General features: G+C 49.8%; 1 protein-coding gene across 1 annotated transcript in view; it reads left to right on the forward strand.

Moving 5' to 3' along the window:
• Positions 1-22,744, forward strand: part of LOC120029365 (cAMP and cAMP-inhibited cGMP 3',5'-cyclic phosphodiesterase 10A-like) — a 112,643-nt gene that overhangs the window by 17,717 nt on the left and 72,182 nt on the right. The window contains exon 2 of the mRNA XM_038974593.1: positions 8,490-9,172. Coding sequence (XP_038830521.1) covers positions 8,490-9,172 — 683 coding nt within the window. The remainder of the gene's footprint in view (positions 1-8,489; positions 9,173-22,744) is intronic.

Here is a 22,744-nt window from a genome sequence, read left to right on the forward strand (position 1 = left end):
GAGAAGGAGAGAACAGAGGAGAGAAGGAGAGAACAGAGGAGAGAACAGAGGAGAGAAGGAGAGAACAGAGGAGAGAAGGAGAGAACAGAGGAGAGAACAGAGGAGAGAAGGAGAGAACAGAGGAGAGAACAGAGAAGGAGAGAAGGAGAGAACAGAGAGGAGAGAAGGAGAGAACAGAGGAGAGAACAGAGGAGAGAAGGAGAGAACAGAGGAGAGAACAGAGAGGAGAGAAGGAGAGAACAGAGGAGAGAACAGAGAAGGTAGAGAACAGAGAGAAGGTAGAGAAGGAGAGGAAGTAAGCGGGGACCTGCCCTCTTCCTGTCCTGTGACAAGTGCTGCCAGCCATAGTTGGACGTTCATACATTTCCCTCTCTAAACACTCAAGTCGGAGTGTGTGTGTGTGTGTGTGTGTGTGTGTGTGTGTGTGTGTGTGTGTGTGTGTGTGTGTGTGTGTGTGTGTGTGTGTGTGTGTGTGTGTGTGTGTGTGTGTGTGTGTGTGTGTGTGTGTGTGTGTGTGTGTGTGTGTGTGGTATGAACGCGTCCACCACCTTTCCTCCAGACATTCCACAAGGTGGTGCACAATAAGCACCGTAAACAGTATTTCTCTCCCAGCCAGTCGAATGCAGCAGGAATCCTCGATAACAATCTCCTGATAGGATCTGTGGTATGAAAAAGGAGAAGCAATTCTATTGGCACTAGCTTGACAATGACTGTATCCAAAATAGCAACTGATCAACAGATAAAGTCTTCTGCTAAACAATAGTAAAAGTGTCTCGACCTATTTCCTGAATAGACATTTGAGTGAGCTACAGCTGGGATGATAAAAAGTGAAGGGTCCCACTATCTAAACATCCTAACTGTGAACAAACCCACCATTTACCCAGGACATTTTACTGATATCGATAATGATAATTAACCTTAACTAGAGGAATGCGAAGTTTAAAAAGAAGTAAGCCTGTTGATAGGGGGGGGGGGGGCTATTGCTAACGGAACAGGGAGCCAGGGCAGTCATTTCACTGTTCTAACAGGGAGCCAGGGCAGTCATTTCACTGTTCTAACAGGGAGCCAGGGCAGTCATTTCACTGTTCTAACAGGGAGCCAGGGCAGTCATTTCACTGTTCTAACAGTGAGCCAGGGCAGTCATTTCACTGTTCTAACAGGGAGCCAGGGCAGTCATTTCACTGTTCTAACAGGGAGCCAGGGCAGTCATTTCACTGTTCTACAGTGAGCCAGGGCAGTCATTTCACTGTTCTACAGCGAGCCAGGGCAGTCATTTCACTGTTCTAACAGGGAGCCAGGGCAGTCATTTCACTGTTCTAACAGGGAGCCAGGGCAGTCATTTCACTGTTCTAACAGGGAGCCAGGGCAGTCATTTCACTGTTCTAACAGGGAGCCAGGGCAGTCATTTCACTGTTCTAACAGGGAGCCAGGGCAGTCATTTCACTGTTCTAACGGCGAGCCAGGGCAGTCATTTCACTGTTCTAACGGCGAGCCAGGGCAGTCATTTCACTGTTCTAACGGCGAGCCAGGGCAGTCATTTCACTGTTCTAACGGCGAGCCAGGGCAGTCATTTCACTGTTCTAACGGCGAGCCAGGGCAGTCATTTCACTGTTCTAACGGCGAGCCAGGGCAGTCATTTCACTGTTTTACAGGGAGCCAGGGCAGTCATTTCACTGTTCTAACGGCGAGCCAGGGCAGTCATTTCACTGTTTTACAGGGAGCCAGGGCAGTCATTTCACTGTTCTAACAGGGAGCCAGGGCAGTCATTTCACTGTTCTAACAGGGAGCCAGGGCAGTCATTTCACTGTTCTACAGCGAGCCAGGGCAGTCATTTCACTGTTCTAACAGGGAGCCAGGGCAGTCATTTCACTGTTCTAACGGCGAGCCAGGGCAGTCATTTCACTGTTCTAACAGGGAGCCAGGGCAGTCATTTCACTGTTCTAACGGCGAGCCAGGGCAGTCATTTCACTGTTCTACAGCGAGCCAGGGCAGTCATTTCACTGTTCTAACGGCGAGCCAGGGCAGTCATTTCACTGTTCTAACGGCGAGCCAGGGCAGTCATTTCACTGTTTTACAGGGAGCCAGGGCAGTCATTTCACTGTTCTAACAGGGAGCCAGGGCAGTCATTTCACTGTTCTACAGCGAGCCAGGGCAGTCATTTCACTGTTCTAACAGGGAGCCAGGGCAGTCATTTCACTGTTCTAACAGCGAACCAGGGCAGTCATTTCACTGTTCTAACAGGGAGCCAGGGCAGTCATTTCACTGTTCTACAGCGAGCCAGGGCAGTCATTTCACTGTTCTAACAGCGAGCCAGGGCAGTCATTTCACTGTTCTAACAGGGAGCCAGGGCAGTCATTTCACTGTTCTAACAGCGAGCCAGGGCAGTCATTTCACTGTTCTACAGCGAGCCAGGGCAGTCATTTCACTGTTCTAACAGGGAGCCAGGGCAGTCATTTCACTGTTCTAACAGGGAGCCAGGGCAGTCATTTCACTGTTCTGCAGCGAGCCAGGGCAGTCATTTCACTGCTCTAACAGCGAGCCAGGGCAGTCATTTCACTGTTCTAACAGGGAGCCAGGGCAGTCATTTCACTGTTCTAACAGGGAGCCAGGGCAGTCATTTCACTGTTCTAACAGGGAGCCAGGGCAGTCATTTCACTGTTCTAACAGCGAGCCAGGGCAGTCATTTCACTGTTCTAACAGGGAGCCAGGGCAGTCATTTCACTGTTCTACAGCGAGCCAGGGCAGTCATTTCACTGTTCTAACAGGGAGCCAGGGCAGTCATTTCACTGTTCTAACAGCGAGCCAGGGCAGTCATTTCACTGTTCTAACAGGGAGCCAGGGCAGTCATTTCACTGTTCTAACAGCGAGCCAGGGCAGTCATTTCACTGTTCTACAGCGAGCCAGGGCAGTCATTTCACTGTTCTAACAGGGAGCCAGGGCAGTCATTTCACTGTTCTACAGCGAGCAAGGGCAGTCATTTCACTGTTCTAACAGGGAGCCAGGGCAGTCATTTCACTGTTCTAACAGCGAGCCAGGGCAGTCATTTCACTGTTCTAACAGGGAGCCAGGGCAGTCATTTCACTGTTCTACAGCGAGCCAGGGCAGTCATTTCACTGTTCTAACAGGGAGCCAGGGCAGTCATTTCACTGTTCTAACAGCGAGCCAGGGCAGTCATTTCACTGTTCTACAGGGAGCCAGGGCAGTCATTTCACTGTTCTAACAGGGAGCCAGGGCAGTCATTTCACTGTTCTAACAGCGAGCCAGGGCAGTCATTTCACTATTCAACAGGGAGCCAGGGCAGTCATTTCACTATTCAACAGCGAGCCAGGGCAGTCATTTCACTGCTCTAACAGCGAGCCAGGGCAGTCATTTCACTATTCAACAGGGAGCCAGGGCAGTCATTTCACTGTTTAGTAATTTCACTGTTCTACAGAGAGCCAGGGCAGTCATTTCACTGTTCAACAGGGAGCCAGGGCAGTCATTTCACTGTTCTAACAGCGAGCCAGGGCAGTCATTTCACTGTTCTAACAGCGAGCCAGGGCAGTCATTTCACTGTTCTAACAGCGAGCCAGGGCAGTCATTTCACTGTTCTACAGCGAGCCAGGGCAGTCATTTCACTGTTCTAACAGGGAGCCAGGGCAGTCATTTCACTGTTCTACAGCGAGCCAGGGCAGTCATTTCACTGTTCAACAGGGAGCCAGGGCAGTCATTTCACTGTTCAACAGGGAGCCAGGGCAGTCATTTCACTGTTCAACAGGGAGCCAGGGCAGTCATTTCACTGTTCTAACAGCGAGCCAGGGCAGTCATTTCACTGTTCTACAGGGAGCCAGGGCAGTCATTTCACTGTTCTAACAGCGAGCCAGGGCAGTCATTTCACTGTTCTACAGAGAAAACACTTCTCCCTGCCAGGGGCATTGATTCTACTTCCTGGGGCAACAGGGCAACAATCACAAGTTAGAAGATTCCCAGCCTCTGTCCATCCCCTCAGCACTGTGGGCATGTGTTGGGGGGGGTTCATGTTTTAGAGCCAGGGCAGTCATTTCACTGTTCTAACAGGGAGCCAGGGAGTCATTTCACTGTTCTAACAGGGAGCCAGGGCAGTCATTTCACTGTTCTAACAGGGAGCCAGGGCAGTCATTTCACTGTTCTAACAGGGAGCCAGGGCAGTCATTTCACTGTTCTACAGCGAGCCAGGGCAGTCATTTCACTGTTCTAACAGGGAGCCAGGGCAGTCATTTCACTGTTCTAACAGGGAGCCAGGGCAGTCATTTCACTGTTCTAACAGGGAGCCAGGGCAGTCATTTCACTGTTCTACAGGGAGCCAGGGCAGTCATTTCACTGTTCTACAACGAGCCAGGGCAGTCATTTCACTGTTCTAACAGGGAGCCAGGGCAGTCATTTCACTGTTCTGCAGCGAGCCAGGGCAGTCATTTCACTGTTCAACAGGGAGCCAGGGCAGTCATTTCACTGTTCAACAGGGAGCCAGGGCAGTCATTTCACTGTTCTAACAGCGAGCCAGGGCAGTCATTTCACTGTTCTAACAGGGAGCCAGGGCAGTCATTTCACTGTTCTACAGCGAGCCAGGGCAGTCATTTCACTGTTCTACAGCGAGCCAGGGCAGTCATTTCACTGTTCTACAGGGAGCCAGGGCAGTCATTTCACTGTTCTAACAGGGAGCCAGGGCAGTCATTTCACTGTTCTACAGCGAGCCAGGGCAGTCAGTTCACTGTTCTAACAGGGAGCCAGGGCAGTCATTTCACTGTTCTACAGGGAGCCAGGGCAGTCATTTCACTGTTCTACAGCGAGCCAGGGCAGTCATTTCACTGTTCTACAGGGAGCCAGGGCAGTCATTTCACTGTTCTAACAGGGAGCCAGGGCAGTCATTTCACTGTTCTACAGGGAGCCATTTCACTGTTTAGTCATTTCACTGTTCTACAGGGAGCCAGGGCAGTCATTTCACTGTTCTACAGGGAGCCAGGGCAGTCATTTCACTGTTCAATAGGGAGCCAGGGCAGTCATTTCACTGTTCAACAGGGAGCCAGGGCAGTCATTTCACTGTTCTAACAGGGAGCCAGGGAGTCATTTCACTGTTCTAACAGCGAGCCAGGGCAGTCATTTCACTGTTCAACAGGGAGCCAGGGCAGTCATTTCACTGTTCAACAGGGAGCCAGGGCAGTCATTTCACTGTTCAACAGGGAGCCAGGGCAGTCATTTCACTGTTCTAACAGCGAGCCAGGGCAGTCATTTCACTGTTCTACAGGGAGCCAGGGCAGTCATTTCACTGTTCTAACAGCGAGCCAGGGCAGTCATTTCACTGTTCTACAGAGAAAACACTTCTCCCTGCCAGGGGCATTGATTCTACTTCCTGGGGCAACAGGGCAACAATCACAAGTTAGAAGATTCCCAGCCTCTGTCCATCCCCTCAGCACTGTGGGCATGTGTTGGGGGGGGTTCATGTTTTAGAGAGATAGAGATAGAGATAGATAGATGGGGCCTCTGGGGGTTTGGGTGGCAGTGTCAAGGCTCTGACAGTACTTATTATTGGACATAGTCTGGGCTGTATCACAGGCTGAAGGGTTGAGGTGGTGTTCGGTAGCCAGTAGAGGGCATTCTTCCCTCTGCTCTAAGGAGATTCCAATGCCCCAGATTAGTGAAGGGGACATTGCCCTGCGTAAGGTGCAGTCTTTCGGAATGGGACAGGTGTCTTTGACTCTCATTTTTTTTTTTTATATAATAGAATCACACTTCGCTTATTGTAAGAGTATGTGTCCTGGCTAAATTCCCAACTTGGTCTCACTTCCATCATGGCCACCTAATCATTACCCCTCATTCCTAATTGATTTTTATCACTCCTCACTTCCCCAGCGTATAGCTGCTGTGTGATGAGCATTCTGGTTTCTGTGCATCACCCAGGTGGTGGTCGGGATGAGTTTCCCCCTTACTATGTAAAGCACTTTGAGTACCTCAGTTGGTAAAAAAAAAAAGCTATATGAACCCAATAAATTATTATTATTATGTCAAAGTGACGTCACACTCTCTCTCTCTCTCTCTGAACTCAGACTTCGAACAAACCTGTCCATCCACCCGATAGCCAGCTAGCTAGTTAGATAGTTACAAGATCCGGGCGCTAATAATAAAATAAAAATACAAGTTATGTTTATTATTCCGATGGGCGCGGTAGAATGAAATAATTTGCGGTATTGGTCACCATCTGGATTTTCACAGTGACATGCCAAATAGCTAACGTTACTGTCCTCGGGATGCACAACGACAAGCCGGTGCGAGAATGACCACCGGTGTTTGTATGTTGGGGCTGACCGAGGTAATTTGCTTTCCACTGGGCAGATGTACCACTATGGCTTCGGCGGTAGCTAACGTGACAAACTTGATAGCAAGACACAAGACATGACATGTAATATTGTTCCCCTTCTAGTCACTACCAGGCTAGAGCTCAATCACCTTCTAGTCACGACCAGGCTAGAGCTCAATCACCTCATGCCAATATAGAGAAGGGTCTGAGTCATACAGCACTGTATTCTAGGCAGTAGAGTTTGTTGACACAGCAATGACACAGTAAACTCTACTCCTTATCCACATTAGGCAACATGTCACACTTTCAAAAAGTTATTACGTAATGATGAATCACGAGTGGAAGCAAAGCATCATTCAAAAAAAGCCTCCAACTGACACGACTCCAACTGTCACGACTCCAACTGTCACGACTCCAACTGACACGACTCCAACTGTCACGACTCCAACTGTCACGACTCCAACTGACACGACTCCAACTGTCACGACTCCAACTGACACGACTCCAACTGTCACGACTCCAACTGACACGACTCCAACTGTCACGACTCCAACTGACACGACTCCAACTGTCACGACTCCAACTGTCACGACTCCAACTGACACGACTCCAACTGACACGACTCCAACTGTCACGACTCCCACTGACATGACTCCAACTGTCACGACTCCAACTGTCACGACTCCAACTGTCACGCCTCCAACTGTCACGACTCCAACTGACACGACTCCAACTGTCACGACTCCAACTGTCACGACTCCAACTGCCACGCCTCCAACTGTCACGACTCCAACTGACACGACTCCAACTGTCACGACTCCAACTGTCACGACTCCAACTGACACGACTCCAACTGTCACGACTCCAACTGTCACGACTCCAACTGTCACGACTCCAACTGTCACGACTCCAACTGTGACGACTCCCGCCGAAGTTGGCTCCCCCGCCTATTCGGGCGGTGCTCGGCGGTCGTCGTCACCGGCCTACTAGCCGCCACCGATCCCTTTTCCCCTTTTCCTGTTAGTTTTGTCTTATTAGTTGCACCTGTTCCGTTTTGTGTTTTCTTGACTTGCTTCCCTATGTAAGCGTGTGGAACCCGCCCTTTGTTGTGCGGGATTCATTTTGTGTTCACGTTTGTGTCGTAGGTGTTGTTGTGCTCCGGACCGTGTTTACACTGTGTTTGGGTTGGTCAGTGTTTTGTGCCCTGTGTTTGGGTTGGTCAGTGTTTTGTGCCCTGTGTTTGGGTTGGTCAGTGTTTTGTGCCCTGTGTTTGGGTTGGTCAGTGTTTTGTGCCCTGTGTTTGGGTTGGTCAGTGTTTTGTGCCCTGTGTTTGGGTTGGTCAGTGTTTTGTGCCCTGTGTTTGGGTTGGTCAGTGTTTTGTGCCCTGTGTTTGGGTTGGTCAGTGTTTTGTGCCCTGTGTTTGGGTTGGTCAGTGTTTTGTGCCCTGTGTTTGGGTTGGTCAGTGTTTTGTGCCCTGTGTTTGGGTTGGTCAGTGTTTTGTGCCCTGTGTTTGGGTTGGTCAGTGTTTTGTGCCCTGTGTTTGGGTTGGTCAGTGTTTTGCGCCCTGTGTTTGGGTTGGTCAGTGTTTTGTGCCCTGTGTTTGGGTTGGTCAGTGTTTTGTGCCCTGTGTTTGGGTTGGTCAGTGTTTTGTGCCCTGTGTTTGGGTTGGTCAGTGTTTTGTGCCCTGTGTTTGGGTTGGTCAGTGTTTTGTGCCCTGTGTTTGGGTTGGTCAGTGTTTTGCGCCCTGTGTTTTGGGCATTACCATTTTCGGTGTCGGAAATAAAGTGCATTTTTCCCCTGGAACTCTCTGCTCTCTGCACCTGATTCCTACCAACACACCTAGTCAGCCGTGACACCAACTGGGCAAAAACTGGTTCAATCAACATTGTTTCCACGTCATTTCAACCCCCAAAAATGGATTTGCAAAAAGCCAACAACATAAGAGAATTTAGTATTTTTTTCCACCCAACTTTTAACCTAAATCCAATCATAGAGTGAATTGTTTGGTTGATTTCACATTAAAATCACATTAGTTGACAACTCAACCAAAATGTAAATCAAAGGTAGATGTTGAACTGATGTCTGTGCCCCAGTGGGTCTGGTCTTTTTACAGACGAGCACTCAGAAAGATGTGGATATAAACTGTCCTGTTTTCACTCTGCATCTCTTCTCTGCCAAGTACAGAACTCAGAGCGGACCTCTTCGGAACTCAGAGCGGACGTCTTCGGAACTCAGAGCGGACGTCTTCGGAACTCAGAGCGGACCTCTTCGGAACTCAGAGCGGACGTCTTCGGAACTCAGAGCGGACGTCTTCGAAACTCAGAGCGGACGTCTTCGGAACTCAGAGCGGACCTCTTCGGAACTCAGAGCGGACGTCTACGGAACTCAGAGCGGACGTCTTCGAAACTCAGAGCGGACGTCTTCGGAACTCAGAGCGGACGTCTTCGGAACTCAGAGCGGACCTCTTCGGAACTCAGAGCGGACGTCTTCGGAACTCAGAGCGGACCTCTTCGGAACTCAGAGCGGACGTCTTCGGAACTCAGAGCGGACGTCCTCGGAACTCAGAGCGGACGTCTTCGGAACTCAGAGCGGACCTCTTCGGAACTCAAAGCGGACGTCTTCGGAACTCAGAGCGGACCTCTTCGGAACTCAGAGCGGACGTCTTCGAAACTCAGAGCGGACGTCTTCGGAACTCAGAGCGGACCTCTTCGGAACTCAGAGCGGACGTCTTCGGAACTCAGAGCGGACCTCTTCGGAACTCAGAGCGGACGTCTTCGGAACTCAGAGCGGACGTCTTCGGAACTCAGAGCGGACCTCTTCGGAACTCAGAGCGGACCTCTTCATGAATTTAGAAGTGCTCTGGCAACGTCCCAAATGGCACTCTATTCCATATTTAGTGCACTACTTTACATATAGTCTCTGGTCTAAAGTAGTGCACTACTTTACATATAGTCTCTGGTCTAAAGTAGTGCACTACTTTACATATAGTCTCTGGTCTAAAGTAGTGCACTACTTTACATATAGTCTCTGGTCTAAAGTAGTGCACTACTTTACATATAGTGTCTGGTCTAAAGTAGTGCACTACTTTACAAATAGTCTCTGGTCTAAAGTAATGGACTACTTTATATATAGTCTCTGGTCTAAAGTAGTGCACTAAATAGGGTATATGGTTTAATTCGGGATATAGCCTCTATTTCCTCCATTAAGACATGGTGACTCAGGAAAACATGTAATGTGCTTTGAATATTAAACACCATTAGCCAACGCTACACAGTACACACACGCGCGTGAGCACGTAAGCTCGTACATACACACACACGCGCCCACACACACACGCGCCCACACACACCCACACACACACACACACACACACACACAAACAGAGTGCCCTGTCAGAAAGTAGACTTGCATTACCAAAACATAAAGCTATCAAACAATTAACACATACTTAGAGCTTCCCCAGCAAACACATTGTCACGTCCTGACCATAGTTCTTATGTGTTTTGCTTGTTTAGTGTTGGTCAGGACGTGAGCTGGGTGGGAATTCTATGTTGTGTGTCTAGTTTGTCTGTTTCTGTGTCCAGCCTAATATGGTTCTCAATCAGAGACAGCTGTCAATCGTTGTCCCTGATTGAGAATCATATATAGGTGGCTTGTTTTGTGTTGGGGATTGTGGGTGGTTGTTTCCTGTCTCTGTGTTTGTGTTCTGCACCAGATAGGACTGTTTCGGTTTGCCACACCTTGTTATTTTTTGTTCGTTGTAAGTGTTCACTGTTTTTTGTTTAATTAAACATGTTGAGCACTGGCTACGCTGCGTGTTGGTCCGATCCCTGTTTCACCCCTCTTTTAGTGAAGAGAGGGAAGGCTGCCGTGACAGAACCACCCACCAAACCCGGACCAAGCAGCGTAGCAACGGGCAGCAACGGCAGCAGCAGCAACAGCGGGACCAGGAGAAATGGACTTGGGAGGACGTATTGGACGGAAAGGGTTGCTACACATGGGAGGAGATCCTGGCTGGTAAGGATCGCCTTCCATGGGAACAGGTGGAGGCAGCTAGGAGAGCGAAAGCAGCTGAGAAGGGGAACCGGTGTTATGAGGGAACACGGCTGGCCAGGAAGCCCGAGAAGAAATCCCCAAAATTTCTTGGGGGGGGGGGGGCTAAAGGGTAGTGTGGCGAAGTCAGGTAGGAGACCTGCGCCCACTTCCCATGCTTACCGTGGAGAGCGGGAGTACGGGCAGACACCGTGTTATGCGGAAGAGCGCACGGTGTCTCCTGTACGTGTGCATAGCCCGGTGCGGGTTATTCCACCTCCCCGCACTGGCCGGGCTAAATTGAGCATTGAGCCAAGTGCCATGAAGCCGGCTCAACATATCTGGCCTCCAGTACGTCTCCTCGGGCCGGTGTACATGGCACCAGCCTTACGCATGGTGTCCCCGGTTCGCCTACACAGCCCAGTGCGGGTTATTCCACCTCCCCGCATTGGTCGGGCTACGGGGAGCATTCAACCAGGTAAGGTTGGGCAGGCTCAGTGCTCAAGGGAGCCAGTACGCCTGCACGGTCCGGTATATGCGGCGCCACCTTCCCGCCCCAGCCCAGTACCATCAGTGCCTACACCACGCACTAGGCTTCCTGTGCGTCTCCAGAGCCCTGTTCCTCCTCCACGCACTCTCCCTGTGGTGCGTGTCTCCAGCCCAGTACCACCAGTTCCGGCACCACGCACCAAGCCTCCTGTGCGTCTCCAGAGCCCTGTACGCACTGTTCCTTCTCCCCGCACTCGCCCTGAGGTGCGTGCCTTCAGTCCGGTATCACCAGTTCCGGCACCACGCACCAGGCCTATAGTGCACTTTGAGAAACCAGTATGCCCTGTTCCTGCTCCCCGCACTAGCCTTGAGGTGCGTGTCTCCAGTCCGGTGCCACCAGTTCCGGCACCACGCACCAGGCCTACTGTGCCTCTCAGCCGGCCAGAGTCGGCCGTCTGCCCAACCCCGCCTGCACTGCTCGTCTGCTCAACGCCGTCTGAGCCATCCGTCTGCCCAGCGCCGTCTGAGCCATCCGTCTGCCCAGCGCCGTCTGAGCCATCCGTCTGCCCAGCGCCATCTGAGCCATCCGTCTGCCCAGCGCCATCTGAGCCATCCGTCTGCCCAGCGCCATCTGAGCCATCCGTCTGCCCAGCGCCATCTGAGCCATCCGTCTGCCCAGCGCCATCTGAGCCATCCGTCTACCCAGCGCCATCTGAGCCATCCGTCTGTCCCGAGCCATTAGAGCCGCCCGTCTGTCCCGAGCCGTCAGAGCCGTTCGTCAGTCAGGAGCCGCTAGAGTTGTCCGTCAGTCAGGAGCCGCCAGAGCCGCCAGCCAGTCAGGGGCTGCCAGAGCCGCCAGCCAGTCAGGAGCTGCCAGAGCCGCCAGCCAGTCAGGGGCTGCCAGAGCCGCCAGCCAGTCAGGGGCTGCCAGAGCCGCCAGCCAGTCAGGGGCTGCCAGAGCCGCCAGCCAGTCAGGAGCTGCCAGAGCCGCCAGCCAGTCAGGAGCTGCCAGAGCCGCCAGCCAGTCAGGAGCTGCCAGAGCCGCCAGCCAGTCAGGAGCTGCCAGAGCCGCCAGCCAGTCAGGAGCTGCCAGAGCCGCCAGCCAGTCAAGAGCTGCCAGAGCCGCCAGTCAGTCATGAGCTGCCCTCCAGTCATGAGCTGCCCGCCAGTCATGAGCTGCCCGCCAGTCATGAGCTGCCCTCCAGTCATGAGCTGCCCGCCAGTCATGAGCTGCCCTCCAGTCATGAGCTGCCCTCCAGTCATGAGCTGCCCTCCAGTCATGAGCTGCCCTCCAGTCATGAGCTGCTCTCCAGTCATGAGCTGCCCTCCAGTCATGAGCTGCCCTCCAGTCATGAGCTGCCTTCCAGTCATGAGCTGCATCTAGTCCGGAGCAACCATTCAGTCCAGAGCTGCCTCTCTGTCCGGAGCTGTCCTTCAGTCCGGAGTTGCCCCTCTGTCCTGAGCTACCTCTCTGTCCTGAGCTACCTCTCTGTCCTGAGCTACCTCTCTGTCCTGAGCTACCCCTCTGTCCTGAGCTACCTCTCTGTCCTGAGTTGTCTATATTTAGGAGGGGCCTTGGTGAAGGTTCCTGGACCATGGTCGGGGGCGAGGGTCGCCACTCAAAGGACGCTAAGGAGGGGGACAAAGACAGTGGTGGAGTGGTGTCCTCGTCCACCGCCGGAGCCGCCACCGCGGACAGATGCCCACCCAGACCCTCCCCTTGAGTTTTAGGGGTGCGTTCGGAGTCCGCACCTCAGGGGGGGGGGGGGGGGGTACTGTCACGTCCTGACCATAGTTCTTATGTGTTTTGCTTGTTTAGTGTTGGCCAGGACGTGAGCTGGGTGGGAATTCTATGTTGTGTGTCTAGTTTGTCTGTTTCTGTGTCCAGCCTAATATGGTTCTCAATCAGAGACAGCTGTCAATCGTTGTCCCTGATTGAGAATCATATATAGGTGGCTTGTTTTGTGTTGGGGATTGTGGGTGGTTGTTTCCTGTCTCTGTGTTTGTGTTCTGCACCAGATAGGACTGTTTCGGTTTGCCACACCTTGTTATTTTTTGTTCGTTGTAAGTGTTCACTGTTTTTTGTTTAATTAAACATGTTGAGCACTGGCTACGCTGCGTGTTGGTCCGATCCCTGTTTCACCCCCTCTTTTAGTGAAGAGAGGGAAGGCTGCCGTGACACACATAACGTTCTGAAAACCATATGCTTACTAGAACTTGGTGAGAGCGTGGTTGTACTATTTTTATTTTTACATACAACCTTACCACAACTTTTCAGCTGATAACTCGACTTCTAGGATGTATCACTTCTTCTTTAGTGAATAGGAGTTCAAAGTTCATACAATTCTGCCATAATCAGCTCGCGCTGAATTCTGGCTGGTCTAGTCAAAACTCATCCTTTCCAGCGTAGTGATCGTCACCTCCACGTGATCTGGTCTCGTGTAAATGTCTTTATGTAGCGTGGATATTCAACAACAGCTCACGCTGAGGTTTACTCAGTCTGACGTGAATTGGGTCACGGGGGCTTTTATACTGGAGAAGAGAAGGGCGTGTTTCATCACTCTCCAACCAATGTCTGTTCACATGGGCGTGGCCACTGAGTGAGCATAGTTTACTTGAAAACTATGAAAACTATTCTCTCATTTAGTTGGCTAGAATTACATTCCATCTTTTCACAAATAGTTTCATATTTAAACATTTAAATTGCACAACAAGTCAATGTGAATCGGATGACTAGAATGTGTAGACTTTCCAAGATACAGTTTATGTTGTCCTGTCATCAGTAATAATGTCCCAGACAACAACTGATCTGACATCATATTCCAACGGATACTTTCATCGGTTGGATTACAGAAATATTGTTCTATTCCCAACCTTTTGATGTTACTGTATTGCAAAGTCTCTCTCTGGATAAGAGCGTCTGCTAAATGACTTAAATGTAAATGGTAACAAAGGATTTTCAAAAGTCAGTTTTTGTAGAGTGGAGAGATATTGGGGGAAAGGTATTTATGGGGGGGGGGGGGGGGGGGGGGGGTCATAAACTGGTGGGGGGGAGAGAGGGAAAGGGGGTTTTATGACCCTCACCCAACAGGGCAAAGTCATGACAACGTTTCCTACAAGTTTCCTCGTGGTTCTATTTAAAGACATTGTTTCAAATTGTTCTGAGAACGTTAAGAAAACATTCCATAAAAAAACACAAGAAAACGTTCGGAATGTTCAGAGAATGTTCTAAGAATGTTATTTAAAAACATATACATTCTCTTCTCAACATCCAAACTCTGTCTACCCTCTGTATTGTTAATTGTGTTCAGGTGTGTTGACCACGCCCACTAATTAGCCACACCTGATCTTAATGAGTGCTAGTTTCCTGTTTGAAATGGAGTCCGTTTGAATAGACTCCAATGACCAGCATTTATATGCATACAAAAACATGGCAATGCTATCTCCATCCTGGTGGCACAGTGGACTAATTCCATGGATGGTGAACAGATAAGTTTGAATCTCACTGATGCCGTGTCATAATAAAAAATACATGTGTTTGCATGATAAATGCCTAAAGAAATGTATTTCCATGTGTCCAATCTGTGCTTGGAGCTGACCCAAAATAAACTAGCAGTGTTATTAAAAGTCTTATTGAAATATTCAGTGAAAGTTTTAAGTAAGTTATAAAAAATAAAAAAATAAAAAAAATAACCTTGAATTTCCCTTCTCATCACATTAATAAAACCTCCCAGGAAACAATAGTAAAACGTTCTCATAACCTCCTTGAAACCTAAAAATGTACGTTTCCACTTTTGTTCTCTAAACGTTTTTAAAAAACGGTCCGTTTTAGAGGTCAGGAAACAAACGGCTTGGTTTCCCAGAAACGAATGGGAAACCAAACACGTACACTCCCACAACTTCCGACCAACCAAATATGTTAGTTGGGTTGTACCGTATAAATCCATCCAGAAGCACATTTTGTTTTCTAGTGGAACCTAGAATCTTCTAGTGAAGAATTATATTAATTACAGCAGCAGCAGAGAGCAATTTACATTTCGATACCTATTACCACTGGTGTCAGTTACTACAACAATTAATAAAGGTGACAAGACATTTTATTTCAATGAAGCAATAACTGGTCATCCAGAAAGTGATTTGAAATCAAATTTTGCTAAAAAGTGAGGTGACGGTCTACACACACGCACGGACACACACGGACACACACACGGACACGCACGGACACACACACACACACACGGACACACACGGACACACACACACACACACACTGGGAGACAGGGCTACAGAATAAATTGCTATGTGGGAATTTAATTCCATGCTGTCTGATACGACTCACAAAACAAAATCACAGGATTTCACAAACAGAAACAGCCTCACTAATAAAAAATAATAGTTTTAATAATAAAAAATAATAATAACAAAGAATAAAAAGTTCCTTTGAAAAATATTGTTTTACAGCTGCCTATTCCTATTCAATACAGGTTACCCTACAGACAGAGAGACAGACAGAGACAGACAGAGACAGAGACAGAGACAGAGACAGAGACAGAGAGACAGAGAGACAGAGAGACAGAGAGACAGACAGAGACAGAGACAGAGACAGAGACAGAGACAGAGAGACAGAGAGACAGAGAGACAGAGAGAGAGAGAGAGAGAGAGAGAGAGAGAGAGACAGAGAGAGAGAGAGAGAGAGAGAGAGAGAGAGAGAGAGAGAGACAGACAGACAGACAGACAGACAGACAGACAGACAGACAGACAGACAGACAGACAGACAGACAGACAGACAGACAGACAGACAGACAGATTGATTCAGACTGTGGAGGGTTGGTTGTGTTAGGCCTCACTAATACTCTTCACATCTCTGATGCCTGCTATGGGGATGTGAGTGGCTGCTGCAGTATACCACTGCATACCAATTACCATAACCTCTCTGGCTCTCCTGGCCTCAGCTGAGACCCTCTAGAATGGTTTATTACCCATAAGCCCTACACTCTAGCAAACAATACAACTATCTAATAGAGAAGCATGAAAGGACAAGAGGGTGTTGTGATGAGAGGATGGAGTGATGAGAGGACTAGAGGATGGAGTGATGAGAGGACTAGAGGATGGAGTGATGAGAGGATGTAGTGATGAGAGGACTAGAGGATGGAGTGATGAGAGGACTAGAGGATGGAGTGATGAGAGGACTAGATGATGGAGTGATGAGAGGACAAGAGGATGGAGTGATGAGAGGACTAGAGGATGGAGTGATGAGACGACTAGAGGATGGAGTGATGAGAGGACTAGAGGATGGAGTGATGAGAGGATGGAGTGATGAGAGGACTAGAGGATGGAGTGATGAGAGGACAAGAGGATGGAGTGATGAGAGGACTAGAGGATGGAGTGATGAGAGGACTAGAGGATGGAGTGATGAGAGGATGGAGTGATGAGAGGACTAGAGGATGGAGTGATGAGAGAACTAGAGGATGGAGTGTTGAGAGGATGGAGTGATGAGAGGACTAGAGGATGGAGTGATGAGAGGACTAGAGGATGGAGTGATGAGAGGATGGAGTGATGAGAGGACTAGAGGATGGAGTGATGAGAGGACTAGAGGATGGAGTGATGAGAGGACTAGAGGATGGAGTGATGAGAGGATGGAGTGATGAGAGGACTAGAGGATGGAGTGATGAGAGGACTAGAGGATGGAGTGATGAGAGGTTGGAGTGATGAGAGGATGAGAGGATGGAGTGATGAGAGGACTAGAGGATGGCGTGATGAGAGGATGGAGTGATGAGAGAAAAAGAGGATGGAGTGATGAGAGGACAAGAGGATGGAGTGATGAGAGGACTAGAGGATGGAGTGATGAGAGGACAAGAGGATGGAGTGATGAGAGGTTGGAGTGATGAGAGGATGAGAGGATGGAGTGATGAGAGGATGGTGTGATGAGAGGATGAGAGGATGGAGGGATGAGAGGATGGAGTGATGAGAGGATGGAGTGATGAGAGGACAAGAGGATGGAGTGATGAGAGGACTATGGGATGGAGTGATGAGAGGATGGAGTGATGAGAGGATGGTGTGATGAGAGGATGAGAGGATGGAGTGATGAGAGGACTAGAGGATGGAGTGATGAGAGGACTAGAGGATGGAGTGATGAGAAGTTGGAGTGATGAGAAGTTGGAGTGATGAGAGGACTAGAGGATGGAGTGATGAGAGGATGGTGTGATGAGAGGATGAGAGGATGGAGTGATGAGAGGATGGAGTGATGAGAGGTTGGAGTGATGAGAGGATGGTGTGATGAGAGGATGAGAGGATGGAGTGATGAGAGGATGGAGTGATGAGAGGATAGAGTGATGAGAGGACTAGAGGATGGAGTGATGAGAGGATGGAGTGATGAGAGGACTAGATGATGGAGTGATGAGAGGACTAGAGGATGGAGTGATGAGAGGATGGAGTGATGAGAGGATGAGAGGATGGAGTGATGAGAGGACTAGAGGATGGAGTGATGAGAGGTTGGAGTGATGAGAGGATGAGAGGATGGAGTGATGAGAGGATGGAGTGATGAGAGGATGGAGGGATGAGAGGACTAGAGGATGGAGTGATGAGAGGATGGAGTGATGAGAGGACAAGAGGATGGAGTGATGAGAGGTTGGAGTGATGAGAGGATGAGAGGATGAAGTGATGAGAGGAGGTAGTGATGAGAGGATGAGAGGATGGAGTGATGAGAGGATGGAGTGATGAGAGGACTAGAGGATGGAGTGATGAGAGGATGGAGTGATGAGTGGACTAGAGGATGGAGTGATGAGAGGATGGAGTGATGAGAGGATGGAGTGATGAGAGGACAAGAGGATGGAGTGATGAGAGGACTAGAGGATGGAGTGATGAGAGGACTAGAGGATGGAGGGATGAGAGGACTAGAGGATGGAGTGATGAGAGGACTAGAGGATGGAGTGATGAGAGGATGGAGTGATGAGAAGACAAGAGGATGGAGTGATGAGAGGACTATGGGATGGAGTGATGAGAGGATGGAGTGATGAGAGGATGGTGTGATGAGAGGATGAGAGGATGGAGTGATGAGAGGATGGAGTGATGAGAGGATGAGAGGATGGAGTGATGAGAGGACTAGAGGATGGAGTGATGAGAGGGTGGTGTGATGAGAGGATGAGAGGATGGAGTGATGAGAGGATGGAGTGATGAGAGGTTGGAGTGATGAGAGGATGGTGTGATGAGAGGATGAGAGGATGGAGTGATGAGAGGATGGAGTGATGAGAGGATAGAGTGATGAGAGGACTAGAGGATGGAGTGATGAGAGGATGGAGTGATGAGAGGACTAGATGATGGAGTGATGAGAGGACTACAGGATGGAGTGATGAGAGGATGGAGTGATGAGAGGATAGAGTGATGAGAGGACTAGAGGATGGAGTGATGAGAGGATGGAGTGATGAGAGGACTAGATGATGGAGTGATGAGAGGATGAGAGGATGGAGTGATGAGAGGATGGAGTGATGAGAGGACTAGAGGATGGAGTGATGAGAGGTTGGAGTGATGAGAGGATGAGAGGATGGAGTGATGAGAGGATGGAGTGATGAGAGGATGGAGGGATGAGAGGACTAGAGGATGGAGTGATGAGAGGATGGAGTGATGAGAGGACAAGAGGATGGAGTGATGAGAGGTTGGAGTGATGAGAGGACTAGAGGATGGAGTGATGAGAGGATGGTGTGATGAGAGGATGAGAGGATGGAGTGATGAGAGGATGGAGTGATGAGAGGACAAGAGGATGGAGTGATGAGAGGATGGAGTGATGAGAGGATGTAGTGATGAGAGGATGGTGTGATGAGAGGATGAGAGGATGGAGTGATGAGAGGACTAGAGGATGGAGTGATGAGAGGACTAGAGGATGGAGTGATGAGAAGTTGGAGTGATGAGAGGATGAGAGGATGGAGTGATGAGAGGACTAGAGGATGGAGTGATGAGAGGATGGTGTGATGAGAGGATGAGAGGATGGAGTGATGAGAGGATGGAGTGATGAGAGGTTGGAGTGATGAGAGGATGGTGTGATGAGAGGATGAGAGGATGGAGTGATGAGAGGATGGAGTGATGAGAGGATAGAGTGATGAGAGGACTAGAGGATGGAGTGATGAGAGGATGGAGTGATGAGAGGACTAGATGATGGAGTGATGAGAGGACTAGAGGATGGAGTGATGAGAGGATGGAGTGATGAGAGGATGAGAGGATGGAGTGATGAGAGGACTAGAGGATGGAGTGATGAGAGGTTGGAGTGATGAGAGGATGAGAGGATGGAGTGATGAGAGGATGGAGTGATGAGAGGATGGAGGGATGAGAGGACTAGAGGATGGAGTGATGAGAGGATGGAGTGATGAGAGGACAAGAGGATGGAGTGATGAGAGGTTGGAGTGATGAGAGGATGAGAGGATGGAGTGATGAGAGGATGGTGTGATGAGAGGATGAGAGGATGGAGTGATGAGAGGATGGAGTGATGAGAGGACTAGAGGATGGAGTGATGAGAGGATGGAGTGATGAGAGGACTAGAGGATGGAGGGATGAGAGGACTAGAGGATGGAGGGATGAGAGGACTAGAGGATGGAGTGATGAGAGGACTAGAGGATGGAGTGATGAGAGGAGGTAGTGATGAGAGGACAAGAGGATGGAGTGATGAGAGGATTGAGTGATTAGAGGATGGAGTGATGAGAGGACTAGATGATGGAGTGATGAGAGGATGGAGGGATGAGAGGAGGTAGTGATGAGGACTAGAGGATGGAGTGATGAGAGGATGGAGGGATGAGAGGAGGTAGTGATGAGGACTAGATGATGGAGTGATGAGAGGACTAGAGGATGGAGGGATGAGAGGACTAGAGGATGGAGTGATGAGAGGACTAGAGGATGGAGTGATGAGAGGATGGAGTGATGAGAGGATGGAGTGATGAGAGGATAGAGTGATGAGAGGACTAGAGGATGGAGTGATGAGAGGATGGAGTGATGAGAGGACTAGATGATGGAGTGATGAGAGGATGAGAGGATGGAGTGATGAGAGGACTAGAGGATGGAGTGATGAGAGGTTGGAGTGATGAGAGGATGAGAGGATGGAGTGATGAGAGGATGGAGGGATGAGAGGACTAGAGGATGGAGTGATGAGATGATGGAGTGATGAGAGGACAAGAGGATGGAGTGATGAGAGGTTGGAGTGATGAGAGGATGAGAGGATGGAGTGATGAGAGGATGGTGTGATGAGAGGATGAGAGGATGGAGTGATGAGAGGATGGAGTGATGAGAGGATGGAGTGATGAGAGGACAAGAGGATGGAGTGATGAGAGGATGGAGTGATGAGAGGATGGAGTGATGAGAGGATGGTGTGATGAGAGGATGAGAGGATGGAGTGATGAGAGGACTAGAGGATGGAGTGATGAGAGGACTAGAGGATGGAGTGATGAGAAGTTGGAGTGATGAGAGGATGAGAGGATGGAGTGATGAGAGGACTAGAGGATGGAGTGATGAGAGGATGGTGTGATGAGAGGATGAGAGGATGGAGTGATGAGAGGATGGAGTGATGAGAGGTTGGAGTGATGAGAGGATGGTGTGATGAGAGGATGAGAGGATGGAGTGATGAGAGGATGGAGTGATGAGAGGATAGAGTGATGAGAGGACTAGAGGATGGAGTGATGAGAGGATGGAGTGATGAGAGGATGAGAGGATGGAGTGATGAGAGGACTAGAGGATGGAGTGATGAGAGGTTGGAGTGATGAGAGGATGAGAGGATGGAGTGATGAGAGGATGGAGTGATGAGAGGATGGAGGGATGAGAGGACTAGAGGATGGAGTGATGAGAGGATGGAGTGATGAGAGGACAAGAGGATGGAGTGATGAGAGGTTGGAGTGATGAGAGGATGAGAGGATGGAGTGATGAGAGGATGGTGTGATGAGAGGATGAGAGGATGGAGTGATGAGAGGAGGGAGTGATGAGAGGACTAGAGGATGGAGTGATGAGAGGATGGAGTGATGAGAGGACTAGAGGATGGAGGGATGAGAGGACTAGAGGATGGAGGGATGAGAGGACTAGAGGATGGAGTGATGAGAGGACTAGAGGATGGAGTGATGAGAGGATGGAGTGATGAGAGGACAAGAGGATGGAGTGATGAGAGGATTGAGTGATTAGAGGATGGAGTGATGAGAGGACTAGATGATGGAGTGATGAGAGGATGGAGGGATGAGAGGAGGTAGTGATGAGGACTAGAGGATGGAGTGATGAGAGGATCAGGTAGTGATGAGGACTAGATGCTGGAGGATTAGAGACTAGAGGATGGAGTGGGATGAGAGGACTAGAGGATGGAGTGATGAGAGGACTAGAGGATGGAGGTGAGAGAGAGGATGGAGTGTGATGAGAGGATGGAGTGATGAGAGGACTAGAGGATGGAGTGATGAGAGGACGAGAGAGATGAGTGATGAGAGGACTAGAGGATGGAGTGATGAGAGGACTAGAGGATGGAGTGATGCGAGATGAGTGATGAGAGGATAGAGTGATGTGGAGTGATGAGAGATTGGAGTGATGAGAGGATGGAGGTGATGAGAGGATGAGATGATGGAGGTGATGAGAGGATGGAGTGGATGAGAGGTAGGTAGTGAGAGACTAGAGGATGGAGTGATGAGAGGATGGAGGAGGGATGAGAGGGTAGTGATGAGGATAGTATGATGGAGTGATGAGAGGATGGAGGATGAGGGATGAGAGGATGGAGTGATGACGAGGACTAGGAGGATGGAGAGGATGAGAGGACTAGAGGATGGAGTGATGGTGAGGACGTATGGATGAGAGGACTAGAGGATGGAGTGATGAGAGGATAGAGGATGGAGTGATGAGAGGACTGAGAGGATGTGGAGTGATGAGAGGACTAGAGGAGTGGAGTGGATGAGAGGAGTGGAGTGATGAGAGGATAGAGGATGGAGTGATGAGAGGACGAGAGAGGATGGAGTGATGAGAGGAACTAGAGGATGGAGTGATGAGAGGAGGAGTGATGAGAGGGACTAGAGGATGGAGTGATGAGAGGATGGAGTGATGAGAGGACTAGAGGGATGGAGTGATGAGAGGATGGAGTGATGATGAGGATGTTGAGTGATGAGAGGACAAGAGTGATGGAGTGATGAGAGGACTAGAGGATGGAGTGATGAGAGGACTAGAGGATGGAGGATGAGAGGCTAGAGGATGGAGGATGAGAGGACTAGAGGATGGAGGTGAGTGATGGATGATGGAGTGATGAGAGGGACGAGGAGAGAGAGGGAGTGATGAGAGGACTATGGGATGGGATGATGAGAGGATGGAGTGATGAGAGGATGTGTGATGAGAGGATGAGAGGATGGAGTGAATGAGAGGATGGAGTGATGTAGAGGATGAGAGGATGGAGTGATGAGAGGACTAGAGGATGGGAGTGAGAGGGTGGTGGTGTGATGAGAGGATGAGAGATGGAGTGATGAGAGGATGGAGTGGATGAGAGGTTGGAGTGATGAGAGGATGGTGTGATGAGAGGATGAGAGGATGGAGTGATGAGAGGATGGATTGATGAGAGGAATAGAGATGATGAGAGGACTAGAGGATGGAGTGATGAGAGGATGGAGTGATGAGAGGCGAGATGATGGAGTGTGAGAGGACTACAGGAGTGGAGTGATGAGAGGATGGTGAGTGATGAGAGGATGAGAGTGATGAGAGGTACTAGAGGATGGAGTGATGATGAGATGGATGATGAGAGGATAGAGATGATGGAGTGATGAGAGTGATGAGAGGATGGAGTGATGAGAGGATTGGATGTGATGAGAGGCTAGAGGATGGAGTGATGAGAGGTTGGAGTGAGTGAGAGGATGAGAGGATGGATGAGAGGATGGAGTGATGAGAGGATGGAAGGGATGAGAGGACTAGAGGATGGAGTGATGA

Source organism: Salvelinus namaycush, chromosome 35 (genome assembly GCF_016432855.1).
Source record: "Salvelinus namaycush isolate Seneca chromosome 35, SaNama_1.0, whole genome shotgun sequence".
Taxonomy (NCBI): Eukaryota; Metazoa; Chordata; class Actinopteri; order Salmoniformes; family Salmonidae; genus Salvelinus; species Salvelinus namaycush.